The sequence below is a fragment of the Lutjanus erythropterus genome, chromosome 10 (assembly GCF_056507025.1).
Source record: "Lutjanus erythropterus isolate fLutEry1 chromosome 10, fLutEry1.hap2, whole genome shotgun sequence".
Lineage (NCBI taxonomy): Eukaryota > Metazoa > Chordata > Actinopteri > Lutjaniformes > Lutjanidae > Lutjanus > Lutjanus erythropterus.
In genome coordinates this window covers 4,374,460-4,398,763 of record NC_139326.1, presented here as the reverse complement: position 1 = coordinate 4,398,763, position 24,304 = coordinate 4,374,460, and the positions used below count along the sequence as shown (strand labels likewise).

General features: G+C 39.3%; 1 protein-coding gene across 1 annotated transcript in view; it reads right to left on the bottom strand.

Moving 5' to 3' along the window:
* Positions 1–24,304, bottom strand: part of ncor2 (nuclear receptor corepressor 2) — a 147,176-nt gene that overhangs the window by 91,424 nt on the left and 31,448 nt on the right. Inside the window, exons 4-5 of the mRNA XM_084727921.1 lie at positions 15,354–15,531; positions 4,688–4,870 (exon numbers count right to left, since the gene is read on the bottom strand). Coding sequence (XP_084584047.1) covers positions 4,688–4,870; positions 15,354–15,531 — 361 coding nt within the window. The remainder of the gene's footprint in view (positions 1–4,687; positions 4,871–15,353; positions 15,532–24,304) is intronic.

Below are 24,304 nucleotides of genomic sequence, written 5' to 3'. Positions count from 1 at the left end.
GTTCTTATTACAACTAGATTTTTAAAAAATACATTAATTAAGCACTCTTTTCTATTAACAAAGTGGAATGTACAAAACTTTCAGCTGGCAGACTTCCATTTTTTATCTGGGAAACACCAATTTCATCAGGCGAAATGTTTTTGTTTGTAGCTAATTTACATGAATATAATCTGGCTCATAGGAAGCAGACTGTGGGTAGAAACCTGCCATTGTCTCCATTTCCACTGACATTCTCTTCTCCTTCCACTATCTGTGTTGGTGTTTTCAAAGTCCCCGCAATATCAACCTCAGAGCAAGCAAACTACATGCTGAAAATGGCACATGACCCTAACCGTGTACAAACGGAAACAAGCCAGCGGCTGTTACTTTTTCTTTTGCATGGATTTAGACAGTTTAATGCCAAGCCTTGCCTCCCCACATGCAAATATTCTGCCAAAACAAGTGTAACCCCGATAAGATTTTGCAGGGTCATCATCACTGCTTCCTGGTCGTAGTGCTGCCCACGACGACTGTAATTGGTTTAAGGAAATGCAAACAAGCCAGAGTGTTTTTTCTCTGGGTCCAACTTTTCTGCCTTGCTGGCACAGCAATAAAAAGAACGCCTGGCTATGCAAGACTAATGTTAACTTAAACCAGAAATATAATAATAATATAACACAATAAATCAAACTAAATCATTTGACATTTGTCTCACCAGTATATTAGAGTGCTGAGCAACATGACTGTACAATGCCATTTCATATTACGCTCTACCCTTTATTTCGTTACGTCATAAATCACTCTTTACAGCAGTATGTGTCATCACTTGCACAATGCTTTGCTTCCTTCCACATTCAATGATGCAGGCAGGAAATCTGCATGATGGCAACACAAACAAACTTGGAGGAGAGTGACACAGAACAGGATAATTCCAAACAGGAGAGGGACTCCGACCACCCAAGACAAAAGCTAGCAGCTCATTCTGCTGTATGGATGTGGTTTGGGCATGAATAGTCTGACACAAACCAGAAAACCTTTTGCAGAAATTTATGCCACAGACCTGTCCCCACAGCACATTCACACACCGCTGATCTCTTTTGATCAAAAAATAATCAATTATGAGTAAATGCATTTTATTTGTTGAGAGTATGTAATCCAAAATGTAATAAGAAAACTGCATTTCCATTTAGGTATCTTATATGAACTATTAATTCATTGAATTTACAGAATATGTGCCAGGCCTCTATCATGATGTTATCTGGGATATCTGGAATATGAAATTTTGATCATATTGCACAAACCTAACATGTTATTTTTTGGCCATTCGCCTCAAATATCTCAGAGGAAAATAAACCTATGTGTCTTTCTGAAATTCAACATAACTGTGCTTATTATAATCAATATTTTCAGTTTATCAAACTAGTAGCTCTAAGTAGAAACCTGCTGTGAGCGGTTTGTTAGCTCAAGCTGCTACAGTGGAGAGATGTACAGTAAATATTATCATTTAGTGATCAATAGTCATCAGCTCAAATACTGTCAGATGAGACTGAGATCAACACTTGAAGCTGTCATCAATAAATTAACATGATGTTACTTTTGAATGATGATTTTTTTTTTCAATAATTGAGTATAATAAACAGTGCATTAATATAACTGCATGCCTGTTGGAGAATGCATTCACTCGGGTGGAAAAGAGCGAGCTCAACCATACAGCTTCTCTACTAAACATGGCAGGCGGCCAAAAGGGAGACTGTGTGGCAGGGATATGAGTGGTTTAGCAGTCACAAAACCTCCACCATAATCCTCCTCCTCCCCCAGGGAAGCTGTTATTTATAGCCTTATATATTTTTAACCTACTTTTCTCCTAAATAAAAAGCCAAAGAGGAGAGAAAAAGAAAATTGGAATGCAGCTGCCTGGAGGAGTGTACAGAATCGTGGCACAAGAAACAGCTACAGAACTTGAATGCAGCGATTACAACACAGCAAAGTATGTTTAAGACCTTATTGCGCTGATGCCAATGAAGCCTGGCAGGGAAACTCACATTGGAAAACCACACATGAACATTTCATACAAGCCAAACACCGCCACTAAGAAAATTCAGCAAGGATGCCAGCACTGGCAAAGACTCAACACCTACAAGGATGACAAATAAAGTGTTAGGTACCCTCATAGCGCTGTTAGACATGCCTGTCAGGTCAAACTATGTGCAGAATGTAGATGAGTGAGATCACAAGTCATCAAGTGAAGTTTACTCAACATCCTGAAGTGTCACACGTCAGCTTTTCTTACAGGTTTTGCACAGAATAATGAACAATCACTTCTAAAAAGGTGGGTCATATTAAGCAGCATGGCACTGCAGTACTTAACGGCAAAATTTATTTTTCACAATGCAGAAAAGCCACACACTGCAACTAGGGCTGGGCGATATATCAATATAAAAATTATATCGATATATTTTTAAATGTGATATGGAATTAGACTATATCGTATATATCGATATAGTTCAAATTTGCGCTGTGATCCTTGCTCTGCTGCGCTGATAACCCGGAGCTCTCTGCACTGCTCCGCGCGCCCCTCCTCTTTCGTGCACAGAGAGGAGAGGGGCAGGGAGAGACACTCCGGCACTCTTCAACAAGCATGGAGGAAGCAACAACGGCTGCAGAGCGCGCGAAGGAGGAATTGGTTAGTAAACGAATAAGCAGTGGCTCAGTAATTTGGAGATGGTTTGGTTTTAAAGTATCAGATGAGCAACAAAATCACGTTATATGTAGGGAATGCGCTAAACAAGTTACAGCCAGGGGTGGAAGCACTACAAATCTTTTTCACCACCTAAAACAGTGGCAAAACTGCAGTACGAAGAGTGTGTGAAGCTGCGCGCTGCAGAAGCCCCAGCTGCAAGCCATCCACAACCCGAAAAAGCTCCAGCCCCGAAACAAAGCCCACTGCGAGCCTCATTTCCCGCAGTGTGCCTTATGAAAAGAAAAGTGACAAGTGGTGTACTATAACGAAAGCGGTGTCCTATCACATTGCAAAAGATATGTTCCCTGTTGCAACTGTGGAACAAGTCGGATTCAATTTCAATAAGCCATTTATTGTTGTCAAACTAAAAAAAATGTTTATTGTACTTTTCTCATGAATAGATTTATTTCAGAAAAAGATTGGCCTATTTTATTTTATAGGCTATTTTTATTTAAGATATATTTTTATTTAAATGTGCACGGAGCTTTAATTTCAAAAAAGGTACAGTATTTATGTTTAAATTTTATTATTTGAACAACTGAGCATTTTTTTTCATGAACCAGGTGAAGAAACCTGTTTATTATTTATTCATTTGATTTTGCCACTGTTCACTGAAATAGCCAGTTTCAATAAAACTACTTGTGACATGTCATATTTAGCTTTGACCTTGACTGAACATTTGCTCTCACTTTGCGGGAAAAATATCGGGATATATATCGTATATCGATATTCAGCCTAAATATATTGGGATATGACTTTTGGTCCATATCGCCCAGCCCTAACTGCAACCCATCCTTACTGAGGTGGCCTCTTTCTTATCACAAAGGGCCTGTTTACACCTGGTATTTAAATGCATGTGTACACAACCACCAAGACACAGTACGGTCCAACTCAAACTAGTTGCCAAGGTGGTCTGGGACAGATTTGACTACGTATTTTTTTGTAGTGTAAACACTATTGTATTCCTGGGCCACATTTAAGGACCACCTACATAATTGAAGTCTTCTGCATAAATGGAAATATACGTAATCAGTCATGTGCCAATGGTGTCACAATTTCAATTTCTTTAAGGCTAACAGGAGTGCTAGCTGCATGGCTAACTGCACTAACGGAAGCAACTAGGGTTGTCTTAATTCTTCAAATCCATGATTCAATTTGACTTTTGGTTTTAAGGTAGAGATTTGATTTTTCAAATTTTTTTTGACAAACAGGTCTGCCATTGTTGACTATCAAGTTTTGATTTGTGAAGATCAACAGAACATTGGTTTTATTCTTCTAAAACTGTCATTAAAATTACAAATTCTTCTTTTAAACCATAGTGGATATGGTATGAAGTGTGATCATAATCAGTGGCAAGCTACGACGGCATCTTTAACAAGCAAGGTAATTCTTCAACTGCGCTGTGTTGTCTCTGAAGTGTAGTCTCTTTCTTCAGACGTGCTACATTTTTTTTTGCTTATGTTTATTTGCATACAAAGCAAGGATGAGAGAAGTGGTCACTCAAGATGCAAGTTAATGCCAGGTGTGAACTGACATACTTTCCACTAGTAATAGGATCACACAAGGTGCATGTTAACTCCAGTTGTAAACAGGCTCAGTGTGGATGAAAGAATGTAAACACAGTTAGGTACTGCTTTCTTTTCAGTACCTAGATAAATATGTATTTTGTAATCGAATTTATGAGGCTCTATCTGCTGCATAAATTCCCACCAACACATGTATCTGGTGCTTTGGATGCGCTTCAAAAACAACAAGTGAAATCTTAGGCAGAAATATACTGCAAATCAATTCCAAAGCCGCAGGCATGTACAGCAAGACCAGCAGAACTTCTCTACAGTGAAACATAAATCCATCTTAAAATCAAAGAGTTCAGCAGGAAAACTTGAGATAGCATCAGCCTACAATCTCTAAACACAAAGAAAGCCAATATAATCTCAAAGTTATGTCCAGATCCAGAGGGTATTGCACCTGTTTTTTGCGAAGCTTGCAGATCTGCTGCTCCACCATGGTGATCTCCCTGTCCACGCGGTCCATGTTCTGGATCAGCTCCTCCTTGGAGAAGCGAGCCGGCACCAGATCCAAGTCAGGGTCCATATGCACCGGGCTCACAGGGGAGATCGGCTCCAGTTTCCCCATGGCACTCCCTCGCTCCTGCAGAAACACAACAGACAAAAAAGTGACACAGTTAGAAGGATGAGTATAATATTATGGTTGTTGGCAAATGTCAAACAATGAACTTATTTAATTAAAATCTGAAGGGAGAGGAAGAATGAGGAATTTCATGTGGTCAGAAATCCATATGGTGTTTGGATAAAATTAATTACAGATGGCAGGTCAGTGTAAGGTATCTGACATACAAAAGACCCTCTTGATATGGAGTTTGACCACCTGAGAGGAATGAACCTGCACATTTCAATGTCCTCTCTCTCCTGTTGAAAGCATCCCTGTCTTCCTCTGATTGCGAGGTCTGTAGGTTACTCTACAAGAAATCATCCAAACAGTGTGTGTGTGTGTGTGTGTGTGTGTGTGTGTGTGTGTGTGTGTGTGTGTGTGTGTGTGTATCCTTCGGGAAGGTAACACACGGCAGTAATTAAGTCCTGTGGGTAATGAAAGCCCGTGTAGTGTCTCGGTGTCACTAGACCACACTAATGAATATGAGGTCACAGCCTCCTTCGCCAAGATTATGCACTTGAGTGCTGGCAGCTGGCTCTGTTTAACAGACGTTGTTTGAAATGTGAAGTTTTTAGGAGGGAGGGGGGAATCTGAAGGGTGGTATGTGTGTGTAGATCAAATTCAGGAGATACTTAACAGCTATGTCTTCAGGCAGGAAAATGGAAATGCTGCGTGTCTGTCAGTCAAACAATACACTGTGCGGCTCATCAACTGAGCTGCCGTACTGATGAGAGAGTAGGGAGCAGCATTCATCAAACCAACAATCTTCCAAGGACAAAGCAGTTTTCCTAAGTCAGCGTATATATTCTGACTATATGCTGATAATATAAACGACTCTTCAGAACAGTGTTGGACCTTGCCTAGTCCAAATTTAGTGAAAATGTAATCAGAATCTTCTGACAATCTGCAAATAAAAATGATGCTTCCATCCACTACTGGTGTGTGCATTATTGTGCAAATCAAGATAAAGAGTTGGCGGCACTAATGCTACAGCTGCGTCCCTTTAAACCCATTGCAGAGGAAGAGGGCACAGTGGAATGACATAATTAAGTCAAACCTCAAACAAATCATCTAACAATGCGGAAAACATGATGTAAACATGGGATTTTCATTTATTAATTTGAGAAAGGCTACAGTCTCCTCATCAATAAACACAGATCTAATGTTTTTGTCTGCTGCAGTTTTTCAGAGTCAAAGTATGAATGGATGTTTAATTCCTGGTGCACAACAGAGGATTTTAAAATCTTCAAAATCTGATTTCAAAAATGTGGGAGACGACAGACATAACGACAGATGTAACTGATTTTTAATATTTTAAATCATAAGAACACACACACCAGTCAAGATGCAGGACTGCACAACTTGACATTTCTACTTAACGATTTCAGCATACTGACTCAAGGGATTTGGGATGTCACAGAAACTTGTGTGATCAAATGTGACTTTGGAAAAAAACACAGAGGCAGACTGTCATCCTAAATTGGATGCACGTGTGTGTGTGTGTGTGTGTGTGTGTGTGTGTGTGTGTGTGTGTGTGTGTGTGTGTGTGTGTGTGTGTGTGTGTGTCTGTGTGTGTGTGTGTGTGTCTGTGTGTGTGTGTGTGTGTGTGTGTGTGTCTGTGTGTGTGTGTGTGTGTGTGTGTGTGTGTGTTTTGCACAAAAAAAGAGTGTGGTCAAGTCATGCTTGAGAAGACAGAATCAGCATACATGTATAATCCATAATACACACATAATAAAGTTTGTGACATTTGTCAGTCAGCTCACTGTCATTGGCTATTGTAGGTTTCTGCTCAATATTGCATCACTTTTCCTTTCATTGCAGGATTTCTAGTCATAAATATCAAACATGTTTGATATTCAGGATTGGAAAGGTTCAAATCCAATCTAGTCAGTAACATTAAGACTATGCTTCTAAACCCGTCACACTAAAGGATCATTTGGGCTGATAATCAGTTCAGGCCAGTCTCATATCAGGAAAGCCCTCCACCACTGTCAGAAGGGCCAAATCTGCCCAACTGTTCTCAAGTGTGGGTCAGCATAAGTCACATGCTTCATGTATGTAATGATTATTTAACTGAGTCCATTTCCATCACACTTTGCTTTTAACAAAACAAACTTTTTTGGCTTCAAAGAAATGCTGAAAATTATTTGCATTATTTCTTTTAAATTTCTACAGAGATTTTTTTTAATGTGCAACATCAAAATATGCATCAAAGCCGGTGAAATTACAGAAGACCAAGAAATTAAACCGAAATTTACATTTGAAAAACTACAAGCAGTGAGTTTTTTTGCTTTAAAAATGATTTCAGTATCAATTTTGAGACTTATTATTTAGCTGTCAATGCAATTTATGAAGCATTTAAGTCTTATTGAGGTGAGCAGTGCATTCATTTCATTTCGCCTGATTGTTTCCCTCAATTCATCATTGAGACAATTATTTTGTGGAGAGAAAGCAGCTTCCTCTTGGAGACAGCCATGAATCAAATCTCTTACAACCATGATGTATTAATGTATGTTACTGCTCCCCAAACATCACACTTGTACTGTAAAATGATGATGTGTTTAGATCACAGACAACCATTGTAGTGTTTGAAACTGGAGTTCATCAGCCTGTCAGACTGTCAAATGTCTCCACAGTTGATGAGGTGTCTCGTGTTCTTGCCCACATAAACCTTTGAGTGTGCTGCCTTGGAAAAGCCCAGCACACATAATTTTTTTTTTTCAAAGTCTGGTAGATCATGCTTTAAGCCAATTCTCAGTAATCCATTCACATGCAAGGCAAGAGTGGACATGGAGTCGTAACATGCAGCTGTTTATGTAACAGCAACACACACAAATGGTAAGAGAGGGCCCACTTGTTCTGCAGGGGCAGGATTTCTCTTTTCCGGATCGTTCACTGTGTGTGAGCTCAGACCTTCTGCACGTATGTGAGCATTCAAGAGTCATAGCCTGTGACTGAGGTCGGGTTTTTGTTCAGCGTTATTTTTAAACGTCTGAAATGAAGGTTATGTAAGTGGCTAATCTGGACTAGGCAGACTGCATTATAGCCCTGTAGACCTGCTGTGATTGAAAATGTCAGAGCCAGAGGATGTTGAGGGGCTGTCCTGGATGAAGTCCATGTTTGCCAAATGCAGTCAGGCACAAAAGTTCATTATACATAAAATCAAGAGGAAAATAGCTCCCAGGATGGCTTGACTTTGCAAATGACACCACTACCCTCCTGGCCTGTGTTACAGCACAGCATGTGAGAAATATGTCAGAAGACAAAATCATGATGACGTAAAGCCAGATATCATTACACAACAACATTTCATCACTGAACAGTGTGCACCACATGTTCAACAGTTTTAAATATCAAACAAAGATTCCTTTCATTCCTGTCTGTTTTACTGTTTTCACTTTGTTCTGCTAAAAACTCAAGTAGGGACGGGCCTCCAGTCCGGCCAGGTTCACAAAAAAGTATAATCTGACATGATCCATTATGCTAAACTATCACAAAAATGCTTAATCAAACTTCGAGCAACAGACCATAAAGAAAGATACGTCACAGTTAACATGGGTGAACAGCACGTGTCAAGTGAACAGTAGCTTGAACACGAATGAGACCTGTCAGCAGCACTGTTATCGTGTCAGCTGTGTGGAGTTATTTTAAACTCAAGGAAGAAAGAAGCAAACAGCTGAGCGCAATTTATGCAACATATTTAAATTTCATTTTGACTACAACCCTGATTAAAATAAAGTTGGGAAGCTGTGCAAAACATAAATAACACAATGCTATCAATGTTAATAAGCTCAGAATGAGAGTATATTTACAACAATAAACAATACAATTAATCAGTTTGAACATGAAATATTTTGTCTTTGTACTGAATTCAACTGAATATAGGTCAACATGCAAATCATTGCATTCTAATTTTATTTACGCTTAACACAACATCCCTCTGTTATTCAAAAACCAACATGATTGTATAAAGGATATTACATGGGCTCAGGAACACTTTGGAAAACATTTTTTGGAATTAAGGTTGTATTTGACTATTGCTGACCAACTGAAAATGCTGCTAGAGGTTTTGTTTGAGAGAAAGCTTAAATAAAAAGAAGTAGCATTACAGCATAACTGAGTCATGTTATAGACTATATGTATTTCTTCCCTCGTGGGAGTAGAACATTTTATTCACTGTTTGAGCACGTTGTTTTGTAATTTGCATCCATGCAAATGTATAAACAGCTTAGTTGTTAAAGAGAGGGAAAAAGACTTATCAGCAGGTATTGTCCGATACCAGTCAAGGTTGTGGCATTGGACATGAAAAAGTGGTGCTGAGCCATCCCTAAACTCAAGGACAGTAAAATGTGTGCCTAGAGAGTGTGTAAAAGCATGAGGGATTTGATGACACAAAACTATCAAGTAAGAAGTAGTCCATTTTTCCCTCTGGTCCTGTGCCCTACACTGTCCTCTGATCTTGTCAACAGTACAGCAGCACATCAACAGCTACTACACCTGTGACAAAGTGTGAAAAGGTCACAGGCCAATAGCTAAGCCCCCGGCCCAGCACAGCTTACAGCTTATATGCCCCCCACGACCCCGGTCACATTTAGAACATACCTCTGCATGATGTCTCCGGCTGTGCATGCATCAGGTCTTTTTTAAATTACCTCCGGGTGTTGCAGCTTGTCTGCATAAGCGTGTTCTGTTTAGTGCACACCAGCCTGTGAGACTGTCTGCGTCATGTAGTCATAAGTGTATGCATTCCAGACAACAGTTGAATAAAGCTGTAGACATCCCGTTTTCAGGCTAGAATGTGCATCTAAATTCATGACAGTCCCTCTCATTTGGACACCACGCACTGTCTTACGCAAAGTACACAACAGCAGGTGCACAAAGCTGATGACACTGAGGTGATGAGGGTAAGATTTCCTTAGATTTCAAAATGGAATCTCATTAAACTACATAAAAGGTTTAGATTTAAATGTCTTTAAAATGCAAGGAACTTTCAGGTGTCAGCTGTGTAGGCAGTCTGACTGTGAACTTAAAATGTCACAACTTCTGCAGTTTGCTGCTACTGTTTTTATGTTTTTGTGCTTTTAGGCTTGTCAAAAGTATCAAAGTATCAATAATTTTTCAACACCACATGTTGTAAAACAATGCAGTTTCCCTTTTACTTTCAATTACAGCATTCAAAGTACTGAAGCTATTTTAAAAAATGACACAAGTGTTCGTTCAAGATCTCAGTTAAGTTCAGTCTTATTGTCCTGCCTGTAATTTGGCTTACAGCAAAAGCAGACAGCTGTCAGGTACTTGTTCTGTACCAGCACAGTGTGCAGGCTGTAACAAATTCTATTCTGTGTGCCTCAAACTTTTTTCTTTTTGCCATCATATCAAGCACAGAGGTACTGAGGTATTAGTATTGGTTTTTATACTAGTATTGTATTGAAGTTGTACTGAAGTAAAACTCTGATATTATGACAACCCAAAACTGATTGTGAACCCATTTCAATTCTATGCCATTACCTTTGGCTGCAATTACAGATTGTTTTCATAAATGTAAATCGTAAATAAATTATTATGATGATAGTTAAGTAAAATGAGCAAATGAGATAAATCAGGTGAGTCAGATGAAAATTGTACAAAAAATAATTAGTATCACATATAGCACGCATCTCAATGTGTGATTTTGTCAAGAAAAGAACTTTTGCAGCTGTAGAAATATTTTGTGCAAAATGCCTGTAGTTCCCCCTCCTTACATTTTCAAAACAGAACTTTTAGTCTTTCGTTTTAATGCACTTGAGGGGAATTATCATTATCATTCAATCTAATTCCTTGATGTATCCATCAGTGCATAAGGCATAAGACAGACATAACAAGACAAAACAGAAAGAGGAAGACTCAAGCATGGAGACTTTTACCAGAGTCTTCTCCTCTACAGTATCTAACTGTACTTCTACTTGAGTAAAAAATGTGCGTACTTTTGCCACCTCTGCAAATTTCCTGTCTGTGTATTTCACACATTCAAATACACATGCATTTTCTTTTCACACAAAAGGTGATATAAAACTGTAGGCTGTGAAATTATTTGTGAACATTATTTCTCAAGCTCAAAATATTAATGACCCTTGTTTGCCTCCATATTCACTGGCTCAAAAACCAAAAACACTATAGGATCCTTGTTATCACTTTCTGGATGCAGGCAGTCGTGTTCAGGCCAGTGTGTGTTGAATATCAGCATGTGTTGTCCCTGATCGCTGAACATCTTGAGCCAATAAGGTCATGTAGCTCTGTCTTTTTGAGGAGTCAGTTGAATGTTTAAAAATCAGCATGAGCATTAAATTCATTTCCATTCCAAATGAGGACACCTAGTCACCAAAGACAGACCAAAAGTAGACCAGGTTATGAGAGATTCAGAAATATAGCTTGCTTGATATTGGCCAATATTAATACATGATATTTAAGTGTTACAACGTATGATTACAATATCAATGTCTGCCATTTTAACACATAAAATATGTTAACATTTAGATAAGGAAGTCATAAATTTGGTTAATAAAAAAATGTGGCTAAGATATGTACTGAGCAGGACATTTTACCAAAGAAAAATATTTGTCTGTTGTATTAATTTGCCATTAGTTCATTCTTTTTCTATACATATTTTTCATTTGTTTAATTTTTCAACAAGATTTCTGATTTCTGATAAATCCAAGAAAGTCATTATTTACTCCCCTGCCCAGTTAGCGTCCAATCAGTGCACCTGCTCCACATTAAACTCCTACATTTCTTCATCTTTGATGTGAAAACATCAGATTTCCACAGTCATAGAAAGTGAAAGTGTGTGTCTGGGTCATGGTGCACTGTCCCCTGCTTCCATTGGTCCTACTTCCCTTATTGTCTATTATCCTACTCCACTGCCAACACAGTTTATGGTTCAGTCGTTTTGGGACAAGATTCAGTCTGTAAAGTTTATAGCCTGTCCTGCAGTTGCTCCTGCACCGCCATGTACAATGACACAGCCAATAGAAAGTGCTGCGATTCAGCTGACAAAATGTGAATCGACTCTGGGTCTTCCCAGCTGATGACTCCAGTCATCAATTTTTAGGGTGAAGCCTTATACAGCAATACCAATTTATCTGCAATAAGCCAATACAGACTTTGTCAGCCCAGCCTATTTATTAGTCTGGTGCTAGAGGGAGGCAAAGGAGGGTCATGACACATTCAGATAGAGGTTTGATCAGCATCACTGTTCTGGTCTGAATGGCCTCTTTAGGGTGCTTTGTTGCAATTTAGTTGTGATCCGCATCCTGTTGACCAAGAGGACCTGAGTCAAGAGGAGTAAAGATGAAGTTAGACAAAAATTGATTCGTCAATTTTGGTGACTGACATCCAGGAGTCACGTATGAAAATCTAATTCTGGTGACTCACAGTTTATGCAGCAATTTAATGCTTCTGATGTGTCTATTTAGCTCTGTGGGATCGCTGTCATACACTTTTTAATGGACTTGACGAACTGATGAAGTAGGATAGAACCACAGCAGTTTGAACATTTTATGACCTATTAATGAAAGAAAATAACAGCTGATGTGCACAGCTGTTACCATGGTTACCAAATAATTTGCATGAATATATACATAAGATCACTTCCTGAACAAATTTCAAGGTCGGCTGATGGATTTATAAGTAGTTGTGATGCTACAATCACACATCATAAAAAATACTGTGGTTCCTTTTCAGACCACAAACAAACTGCATATTGGCCTGTCATGTCATTATCTGATGGTTCTATATTAGTACCAGCATATATGTTGTCTGATATGCACCTATAATGCAGATTATTTATTGGCTTTATAGGCAGTATTCTTTGTATATTTAGTTCTTTTTTTAATTCAGATTTAAGAGATTTGCACTAGTCGTGTTTTTAATTTATAGTTATTTATAAATATTCAAAATATCTGTGAAGTTTACTGTTTCAGTGCCCTGATATCATTTTGGACAATAACTTTTATTGTTAAATGTTAAATGTCCTGTCTCTATTGCATAGCTTTTTTACAAGTATTAACCACTTTTGAGGAATCAGTGCAAAAAATGTGTGTATAAGTATTTTCTGTATATTATATTCTGAATAAAGAATATTGCCCAATATATTAATATTGGAAGGTCTTTACTCCCCAGTATCAGCATTGGCAGCAGCCCCCAAAAACATCCAGTATCAGTAAGACCCCATTTTCTAGCAGACTTAGTTTGGTTGTTAGGTTCACACCAGGGTACAATTTAGGCTTGGATGGTATAAAGGTACTATGGTATACCAGGGTAATAAAAAACCCTAAGGCATGATTTTCAATAGTGTCATGAATACAGACGCTCCTCTTTCCATTAAACTGACAGAGAGATGCTGTATTGTAATATGCACCTTAAAACACCAGGGGTCAGTCTCTGCGCAGCAGTGCAGCTGAGCAGACAAACATGGCATCTGGGGGATAAAGTTACAGGACTAACTACTAAAAAAAAAATAAAAATCCTTCTGTTCGGGATTATTTTGGATTCAGAGCAGATGATAAAGGTAAGATAAACACTGCAGACTACTGATTGGCCAGAGTAGCGTTTCATTGTGAGTGTGTAACTTCAGCAAGCAGGAGAGAGGGCGACTCACAGACTAATTACTGATCACAGAGACGGAAGGTGAATGGACGCTGAGCAGAGGGAAAGGTGAGCAGTGAAGGTGTCGGTCTGGCAGTAAATGAGCAGTGATGGTTTGAGTTTGTCAGTGGACGAAAGCTGCAGCTTCTCAAAACCAAAGCAGAGCTCCTGAGTGTGTCATTTTTTCCCGGCTGTGGGAGTAACATCACCATGACAATCAGCTCCGCCTACGCTGAGGGAGCACAACAGAACAGCAGAGTACAGTAAAGCTGAGCCATTTTACTACAGCCACGATAACATACACCCCAGTTATGGCTACATAATTGCAATGAAATTGCAATATGGCCAAGTGCAATATCCAAATCGCAGAACCAGAACCAAATTGCAAGTTTTTGAAAAAGGAAACTGTATGAGAAAACAGCATTATAATGAGGTACTGTAGACCTATACAGATGACCTGAACTAAAAGTCTTGTTCTCCAGATGAAAGAAAACTTGTTTGTTGGTGGTGACCAAACAAACAATTAAAAAACAATTTTAATGCAAAACCGATCATTTCCACTAATCATACTGCATATGGCAATTTCAGTCAAAATACTCTCAATATGGCTTTTTCACCAAATCAGGCGGCTCTAACCCCAATAAAATGTCAGGAAGGAATGGAAAAAATAGGTACCGCCCAACCACAAACAGCACCAATCTGGCAAAAACACCAGGGTCTGTTTTAACCGAACTAAACAGGTTTGGTGTGAAAGTACCCAAAGTCAGCTTTGTGACGTGTGTGCATTTTTTGAAAGCATGTGGTAAAGAAGAAGTCCCTCACTCTGATGTGATCTTATGTTACTTCATTTTTAACCACAAAATCAGGGTGACTGTAAAATTGCGTACAGTAACCAAATGTTGCTTTTGTCCTTCTCTGATTCACTGTCCATGTGAGTCATCATACAGGCGTCCGATAATACTGGCCTACTCCCTCTTTCCTTGGTCTTTGTCTCTACTCCTCCCTGTCCCTTCTCCCCTTTATCTGGTCCTCCCTACACTTGCCCTTTGCCTCATTTTCAGATAGATCTCTCCTTATATCCCGACTATCACTTGGTGCACTTGTTCCATGCAGTGATTGCATCTGACATGACTTATATAATGGGTTTACAGCCCTCTGTGCTCTGAGGGGAATTGCTGGCATTCCTGAATATTTCTCTGCAAGCTTAAGAGTCAATGTTTTTTTTTCCAGCACCCGCTGTTATTGGTGTATCTATTTACCATTCCTTGGCTGTCTGCCTCCCCTGGCAGTTTGAAGCACTCTGTGTAATGTCAGGAACACCTCCCCATCACCAGCTCTACACTGCAAGCAAGTCGTATTGATGTGCAGTTCACACAGTTTCATCCTCAGTCTTTTGAAATCTAGGTCAGCTCTATTATTTATTAATTGCTGTTTCACAACTCCCTTAGTCTTCCCACTGCTGCTCACAGAGCTCCAGAACCTCCTACTGTCTAATAATATCCTTTGTGTCTCTGAAGCACGCTGGCAGGATTAATCAAAAGACAAAAGATTTCATGAATAAAGTCGGAATATTGCTGAGAGAGAGGAAAAAGTGGTCACTGTATATGCATATTAATCAGAATTTCTAAAATCTTTTTTTTTTTTAAATATGCTACTCCTGAAGACACCAACCGTGATTTCCAACAATACTGCCACATCACTCATATTACAATATTAATCTAAATTGTGTTTTATATCCAGCTGTCTATTATCACAAGAAGAAATATATATGCATTTTTTACTGCTGTAATATACTCCAAAACGTCAATATCAAATACTGTATTTTATAGGGATCACTGACCTTTGCCATATCCTCAGCCGTTCCCAGAGGCAGCGGTGGTCGGTGGGATGTCGGCCTCATCAGGGCCTCTGGTCCCATCTCTAAACGAGGCCTTTTGATCTCTGCATACTCCACCTCCGATTGGCTGCTGGGCTCTGGCAGGTAGATGTGCTCATAGCGGATATGCTGCTCTTGTCCTCTGCAACAGAAACAATACAAATGTAGCAGGATTAGAGTAAAGTATGAAGAGCTACTGAAAAGATTTAAACGCACAGAAAACTGCAGGCTGCAGTGGTTATTAATATACAGTAGGTCTTGTGAGTCTTGTTCAGTCATGACAGTTTCTGATGTAACAGCTCATGAAAGAATATCACAAGGTAAAAATACCCCATTTAAAACCATTATTTTCCTGATTTATTTGTGTCTTTCATTATGTTTTTAACAAAGTAAGCGTTTTGGATGACTCTCTAAGTCCTTCAGCCCAGCACTCCGGTTTCAAATGAAGTGCAGGGACATTTCAAACAGCCATTCATGAAAGCCAGAGGATGGAGCTTCGTAACTTAACTGTGAAGACTTTTCAACTAACAGCACTGTGTTCACATCATTAAACCTCAAGAGTATAAAGGATTCATTCTAGGGTAACAAAAACACAACGATTCTTATTTTCAGATGATTATACCCTAATGAAAACATACGCTTGAATAATATATTCCATTTCTGCCATATTCTGCTCCCCAGAAATCTTACACACTGGACCTTTAAAGCTTTAGTAGGCATTTAAATATGCACAATAACCAACCTTCCACATCTCTCTAAACCACGCACTAAAAATGCAGGTCAATTTTGCTGGGCTTGAAGTGAACGTCAAGGTTGTGTAAACCACCATAACTAAACTGTGACCTAACGTCTGTTCAACTCTGATAGTTATATCTGACCCAGCAGTAAGAAGCTAATCCTTGGTGGGGGAGGATGTCCATTTTTCATTTTAGCACCCACAATAACTGGTTAGAGCAGTCCCACACCCCACTCCAGCTGCGCATCATATAGAGGAGCCAGAGCCAAATGTGAGAATGCCACGGACAAATTTAAAATCAGAAAATCTTCTGCAGGCTGCCCAAACCTTTAATCCCTATACATTTCTTATTTCATGAACAAAACAATTCTGTGAATTGCAGTGCAAATTGGTAATCCGTTCACACACACAATCCATAACTCGGATATCTTCGAATTAAACTCATGTCCTGCCAGTGATAAAGTATTTTGTCAATTATGAATCCCCAACACTGATAATATACAACATGTTGTGGTATTAATGTGAGGGGGTCATGAAATATGATGCAACACCTGTTAAAACAGGTCACATAAATACTGAAAAACACATAATTTGAATCCCATATTAGTTCTGATTGCCTTCTTTTAAAAAGCAAATGTTTACTTACGTAAATATTTCATAGTAATTTAAAATTTACTGACAAAAATGAAAATTAAAGCATTTATTCTGAATGATCTCACGTGGCTCAACCTTTTTCCATGTGACAGTTCTCAGCAAAAAATAGACAGTGAAAATGATCTGTCGACAGTCATGGTGACATCATACCAGCAACCTGACACTTCTCACTGCAGTTTCAGTGTTTTCATCTGTAGAATAGGTCACAGCCATGAAAAAACAAGAATCTCCAGTGCACTCTCTTCCAGGCAGTGTGGTCCGGGTGTAACAGGGGAAAAATGACCATGTGTGAAGTCTGATTTAATTTAATTGTAATAATGTTTTGTCTGAAACACTAGACCAGACCGCAATAGTGGAAAACACTTCCAATACTAAACATACTTGAGTAAAAGCTGGAGCCAACAGAATGAGACATAATCAATCAAATCCATGGACAGAAGACCCTCAGTAGCATTGAGACAATATTGATCTGACAAGGATTGGTGCTGGTTTTGTTGCAACACTATGGCCTAATCAAATCCCATTTATAAAGTCTACCTTTAACCAAACAAAGACACATCTATAAAAAAAAAAGCCCAAGATGACAGTTAGCCTTAGATTAGGTTGACCTAAATCTTTACTGTTGTGTTTAAGGCGTCACACACAACCATGAGCTGGCTTGATTTGGTCCAAACAGAATCATCATAAAGTAATCAACAAAGGCCATTTTTTTTCTGCAAAATGGGAACATGGAGTGGGTCACTCAGTAGTGGAAAAGTGGAAAGAAAGAAAAGAACATTGGAAATGGTGACTCACTGTAACACTACCATCTAATGGTTTCAAATATAGCAGCTTATGGTAGAGTGGCTCTTGTGTGGGGATTTGAAGGCAGTCAATGGACTCACACACACACAAAGCCAAAGAAGTGCTGTGTTTAGACCTGCAGTAGGAGATATGGTACTCCCCGTACTGTACCCCAAAACTAGAGCTGGTCTGGAGGGCCAGGAATGCTAACAATTACACTAAGAGCCACTGGAGGAGGGGGAAGCACCATGCTGTAATGTGATCTGGTCATGATCTGCTGTGTGTGGTGTGGAGGGGAGTGGGGGGGTGTAACCAGCAACAAGCTAAAGTGCGTGTAGTCAAATGACAGCTTCCGAATGTTAACTGCACTAGCTACTTAGATCTGGGAAATTTTATTAGCCCACTTGTAAATGGCTCTCTGTTCTTTCTGAGGGAACGGTTTTCTCAAGTCTGCCCTGCAGGCAGATGCCAGAATGTCAGTGACTTTGCTGCCAGTGTCAAAATGGAAGTGGCTTCTGAAGAGAAGAGGGAAAACACAACCATAATTGCTGGTCCAGGCCCACAATGGCCTAGTGTGTGGTTTCTTTATGTGCCAAGGAGCACGGAGCCCGTCTCTGCCTCGACGGGTGCTGGTGGGGCGGTGTAACAACAAGATCATCCTCAGATGACATCAAGAACGTGTCAACATATCAGCAAGTCAAATTTAAGAGTTTTTAATACCGCTTTTTAATTACATTTAAAGGGATAGTTCGCCCAGTCATTATCTACTCAGCCTCATGCTGACTGACAGTCGGGTTTAGTTTTTCAGTCCAGCAAACGCTGCTGGAGTTTCACAGAAAAGCAGAACTCTCAAGAAATGGAAGTGAATGGTGACCAGTTTTCAAACAGAAAAACAACTAAAACAAAATGCCTCCATACTGCTTGTTGGGTGTGATCCAAGTCTCCTAAAGACCCAACATGCCAAGTTGACTCGAAAGATGTAATTTACACCATGTTTCTAGCCTAAATCTTCCCTGCAGATCCTTAGCTTGGAGCTGCGGTCACACCATCTGAACTGGGAGTGTGTGATTGTGTGCACGCACAAGTGAACGGTTTGTCGGAGCTTTAAGACACTTGGATGACACCAGACGAGCAGTATGGAGGCTTTTTTATGTATTTGGATTTCTGTTTGGTTGTCTTCTTACATGTGAAAACTGGTCACTTACATTGTTTGGGAGATTCTGCACTGTTTTCGTGTCAAACTCCAGCAGTGTTTTGTGGTCTAAAAAAATAAATCCGACCTTCAGTTGGCATGAGGGTGAGTAGATAATGACTGGATTTTCCTTTTTGGTTCAACTATCCCTATAAGGCCAATTTCGCAAGAAAACTAAAAATCAAATGTGAAAATATAGGCATACTCTTTTGAGTAAATACATACTGTATATTATCAGTTCAGAATTGCAAATAAGATAAAAATGATAATCACTGAAGAAAGAACATTGGTCCGAATATGTTTAGTGTGAAAAAAATTGTCTTAATGATATTAATTGGAGCTACAGTGATTGATAAAACATTCAATTAGTTACCATCTATTAAATTAAATACCAGCTATTTCAATGAACGATTAAATGATTTGAGTAATTTTTTAAGGTAAAAAAGTAAAAATTCTGCGATTCCAGCTTCTTAAATGTAAATATTTTCATTCTTTTATGAAAACCTTTGGGTTTTGAACAAAACAAGATATTTAAGGATGTCATCCTGGGCTTTAAAAAACAGCGATCAACATTTTTCATCCAGTTTTAGTTGACAGGTGGCACGATATGAATGAGTCTAGCTGTAAAATACTGGAGATTACCAGCTAAATGGAAACACTGGAGGAGGGGTTAAAATGATGGACAAAGTAAATCCACACAAACAGAAGAGTTAGCAGGTTAGCTAACTAGCTAATTCCTCCATGACGTCCATACAGATGCTACAGTGGTCATCAGGGAACAATTTTTGCAAACGTTAATAGTGATAGTCATATTTCATGGAATGATAATTTTAACATCATTATTCTCATTTTAATTGAAAAGCATTTTAAGATAAATATTCAAGACTTTCCCACACAGAATTCAAGACCATTTAATAGTTTTTAAGGACCTGTAGCCCCTTTGATCAAAGACAGATATGTCATTTCACTTATGTAATATACAGGAATAAATCTGCATGATAAAAGGTGTCATGGGGTGCTGGAGAAAGAAATGGATTGCGGGTATTTATCTGTGCGATTGCCTAAGTAGTACCTCAATAAATAGGAGTCCAAAATTAATACCCAGATGGTGTGTGACTACTCCCCCCGAACACATTTTTCTCACTCATTCAGTCGCACACTTCCTCATCTCCATAGAGGGTTGGCACTTACATAATCACATCATCAAGCTCCAACCCCCCCTCCCCCTCTTTGCTCCCTCTTTCTTTCTCCCGGTCCCTCTTGTGAGCGTGCAGAATAATCTGATCCCTGGGGAGGATTTGTCTGGAGGATGAGAGAGAGAGATGTGTGTAGAGGTGGAGGGGGGCGGAGTGGGGGAAAGAGAAGGACGGGGGCAACAAGACAACATCCCCACAAGAGGAGCTCCATTTCTTTCTTACTGGTTTGGGTCCCATTAGGACAAGAACAGAGATCATGTGTGCAGATAGCAGCCTGTTATTGTGAAAGCACGACGGCGTTTGTGCGCCTGCCAATCTCTCCGCTGCTCCCCAGCTGTGCAGTGTGCAGAGGAGCCAGGATAACTGCACCACAGCTGGGATGAATGAAACTAGCACACAGAGGAGCAGGGAGGGACAAAGGGTGGAGTCCAAAAACGCCAAAAAAAAAAAAAGAAAAAAGAGTGCTCAAGCATTCAAATTTTCTGTTCATGCTGCTGAACAAAAACCAGCAAAACAACAAGAGACAGAGATTTTTACAACCACTGACAGCTGGATACTGAAATAAATAAACACTACTTTCTAAAAATCAATCTGTCTGATAAGTTACGGAGAGTGAACATTAACACCTGGATCCACAAGGCATTGCAACATAGACAGAGTGGGAAAAGCAATTGATTCTTAGGAGCTTCATAATTTCCTTCTGAGTAATTCAGCACTGATGCTCTAAACTCCCCATCAGAAATCAAATGGGTTGCTTTTGGCTTTATTACAAATAAAACTGAAATGAAAACACAAAGGCAGAAACATTATAAAAACAAGTAAACATGTAAAGGAATGAAAACTTGTAAATAAACAGCAATAAATATATATGGGTTACTAAAATCAGTTAGTCAACCAGCGGATTCGCAGAGTTTTGCATTAAGTTTTAAATGTATAGTATGGAGTGAGTATCTACAAGTATGTTAAGTTTTTAAAAAGGTGTTTTTGTGTAGTACGGTCTCAGTTTTTTATTAAGATACATAGAATAGTGTAATGGTATTATAACCACGTGCTCTCAGTAAACCTAACAGTATAAACTAAATAAATGGATGATAAGACCAAACTTCTCAATTTAAACATTGTTCTTTATTTAGAGTATTTTGTTATTTATTTGGAACATTACAAGCACCAACAATTACATTACAACAATACAATTCGAAAACTGACTGAAAGAAGCATTCAGTTTCAATGGTCGAAATCAAAGGCAGAATTGCAATTCTCAATTATGCTCGTTCTCTCTCTCTCTATTCATCAATCAGAGCCTGCATGTCCCGGTGGAAGTTGTGCCGTTTCAGGAGGTTCATGTTTTGGCATAGAGCTGATTAGACTGTCTCCAGAAACGGACTTTAATTCCAACAACTAACCACTATCATGCTCATGCCATATCATGTTATGAAGACTGCATTTCATTCTAGTGGAGCCTGAACAATGCAATATGCCGACCATCATAGTAAATATGGCAGATTTATTCATCTGTAACTTTAGTGGATCATAACATATCGGGTATGGAATTAATCTGCACATGCTCCAGTTGAAGAAAAAACAAAACTTTTCTATGAATGTAAGTTTCTGAGCCACGACAAAGGCCAAAATGTGGCCTGCAACAGACTTGGTAAGCCTTGAATTTAGCCTACCAACTGTTCAGGCGAGCGAGGAGTGAGTAGTTGCTGTAAAACAGAGCCATCATCATTTTTAAAAATGTGTTTTTTAAAAAACCATGTGCACAAAAAAAGTCTGTAGTGTGAGAGATTAACTGCTGACAGTAACTCCAGCCCGTCTGTCACTCAGACATACACACAGCCTGTCACATGATAATAATCAAGTATAGCTTCTTCAGGACTATTTGACACTGACAATGCACACATCCTCATACTGAAGGTCTGAACAGAAGCCTCAGAATACTACTGACAAGAATAATCACAGCTACTGTGCAAACTCATTTTGCATTATTGCACTCTGCTCTGTGTTCTGGCCAGGAAAAAAAACCCTGTTAAGTGGTTTCTCTGTCTTGTTATGCTTGCTGCTATAAAATGTATTCTCTCCCTTTCTCAAGAAGCCTGGGTGATCTCAGACAGATGGGAAGAGGCGGAGTGACTGAGATATTGCCTGGAGTAAAGAGAGGGATGAAACAAACAACTAACACAGTGGCTCACCAGTGATTACACTGTAGTGGTTTTCTGACCTGTAATTAGGGTAAATTTGGAGCATTAACTAAATAGCACATTTTCACCTTGTCCTCAGTCCAAGACAATTAAAGAGGAGGTGAAGGACACATAGATCAATCATACTGACAAAGAGATAATGGCATCCATAAAGGAAAGTGCAGTTTTAAGAAAACATCAGCGCTCATATTCTGAGTCAGGATGTGAACAACCCTGAGCTCACTACAAATGGAGACACGGTGTGCTGTATTACTAAGACTTATGAAAAGACAAGTACACATCTGAGAGGAGAATAGATTGAAGGATTGCCAAGGCCAGAATTACACTATTCAGCCTCTGAATGAGGGCTTCAGACTGGATTCTAAACCCTGTAAAGGAATGCTGAAGGCTCGATATATTCAACAGACTCCCCGCCCACAGACGCCTGCCAGAAAGACCAGCGGTTTATTTCACCGTCTCCACAAAGAAACGTGGGCTAACTGCTTGTCTCCCCTTCTGATATGATGGTTATTTTTTAATCTACTGAAAAACAGCCTCACTGTACAAGTTGCACAAGACATCTGTCTCGCAGAAACAGGCATCATGTATACTGAGAGTGGCTGCCAAAGCACCGTTGATTGAATGAAGGGTGTCAGCAAATCAGGAGCTGGTGGGTAGCAGTTGAACAGTGTGCTGTTTATTTCTGTGTCAACCCATGACCCTGTGTTCCCACATTGTGGGCTAGGCTATGCTAACCGTTAAATAGGACCAACACGCAGCTCTGTGCTTTACATCAGACACCATAATCCCATCTGATTGATAGTTAAAGATGCCGACACAACACGCAATGGCCACACACTGCTACAGAGTCATTCTACCATCTGCTGTCTGCTGTTGACTAAAAGGTACACAAATTATTTCACAGCTGATTTCTAGTAAAATAAACCTCTTGAAAATTCAATTCTTTCCATGTTTTAACATATGCGAGAAAATCTGCCATGACAATCAACTGAGGAGAAAAAAATTCTTGTGACTTATCCTCTTATCCTCTGTGCATCATGTAAAATTCATGGAATGCACATAAATTATTCATAAGTACTCATCAAGACTCATCCTCAAAAAAGCATGGCTATATAAATAATAAACAACTTTGGTAGGTACAAGACCTGAGTCTCCAGAGAGAAAGTACTATACATACAATGCTTTGCCTGACTTACTGTTGGTCTATTGAAGATGGCAAAACTCTGCAAGCTCCATTGCCCTGCAGAGCCGTTTAACACAACATTACAGAGGAACGGCTTGCGGATGCCAATTACATAAGGATTACACTGGGGGAGGGTTAACAGGCAGAGGCTTTAGTAGAATAATACTGCATAAAAATGTGGCCTGTGCGCCGCTTCCAGTGAGCATGCTTTGTCCCCCAGTCATCAAGACTCAACAAGGACAAATACATTAAAGGGCCAATGCTACCATATTCATGTGATATAATTCTTATATTGACTGAGAGTGAACATAACAATATACAACTAGTATCTGAAAACATGTATGAGGCAGAATTATCATGTCGTCAGGGTTCCTACACCTTTCCCAAAGTCAAATTCAAGCACTTTTCAAGCATTGTCAAGCTTTTCCAGCATGTGGAATGAAAAAGTGTGTGACTTAAGTGTGACTCGAGTCCAAATCTCAGACTCGACTCCCCATCTCTGCCTCCTGGCATGTCGTCGTCTGTTAACCTCCTACTCACTGTTCCATCACAGGGCACACATCAAACAACACAAAAAAAAATACTGCCACATGTATGGCTACGCTTACGGTGATCTGTCAAATGAGGCTTGAGCAGAAAAGTGTTCATTTTATGCAAGAGGAAAAAGCAATAAGGCTCTTTTCAACTTATTTAAATGTGTTCTTTCTGAAAAGCAAATAACTATCAGCCAGATAGCACTTGATGATGAAAGTATTGCAGTTACAATTTCAAGCAGTTTCAAGCACTTTATCTAAAACCCAAACACTTTTTAAGCCTTGAAAACATTACACTAAAATTCAAGTGTTTTCAATAATTATTAGGAGTGCAATTCAAGCACTTTCAGAGTACCAAAATCAAAAATTTCAAGACTCTTAAAGCATTTATCATCACATCTAAAATGTTATTATATAGCTTAATAGGATTCTTTTCT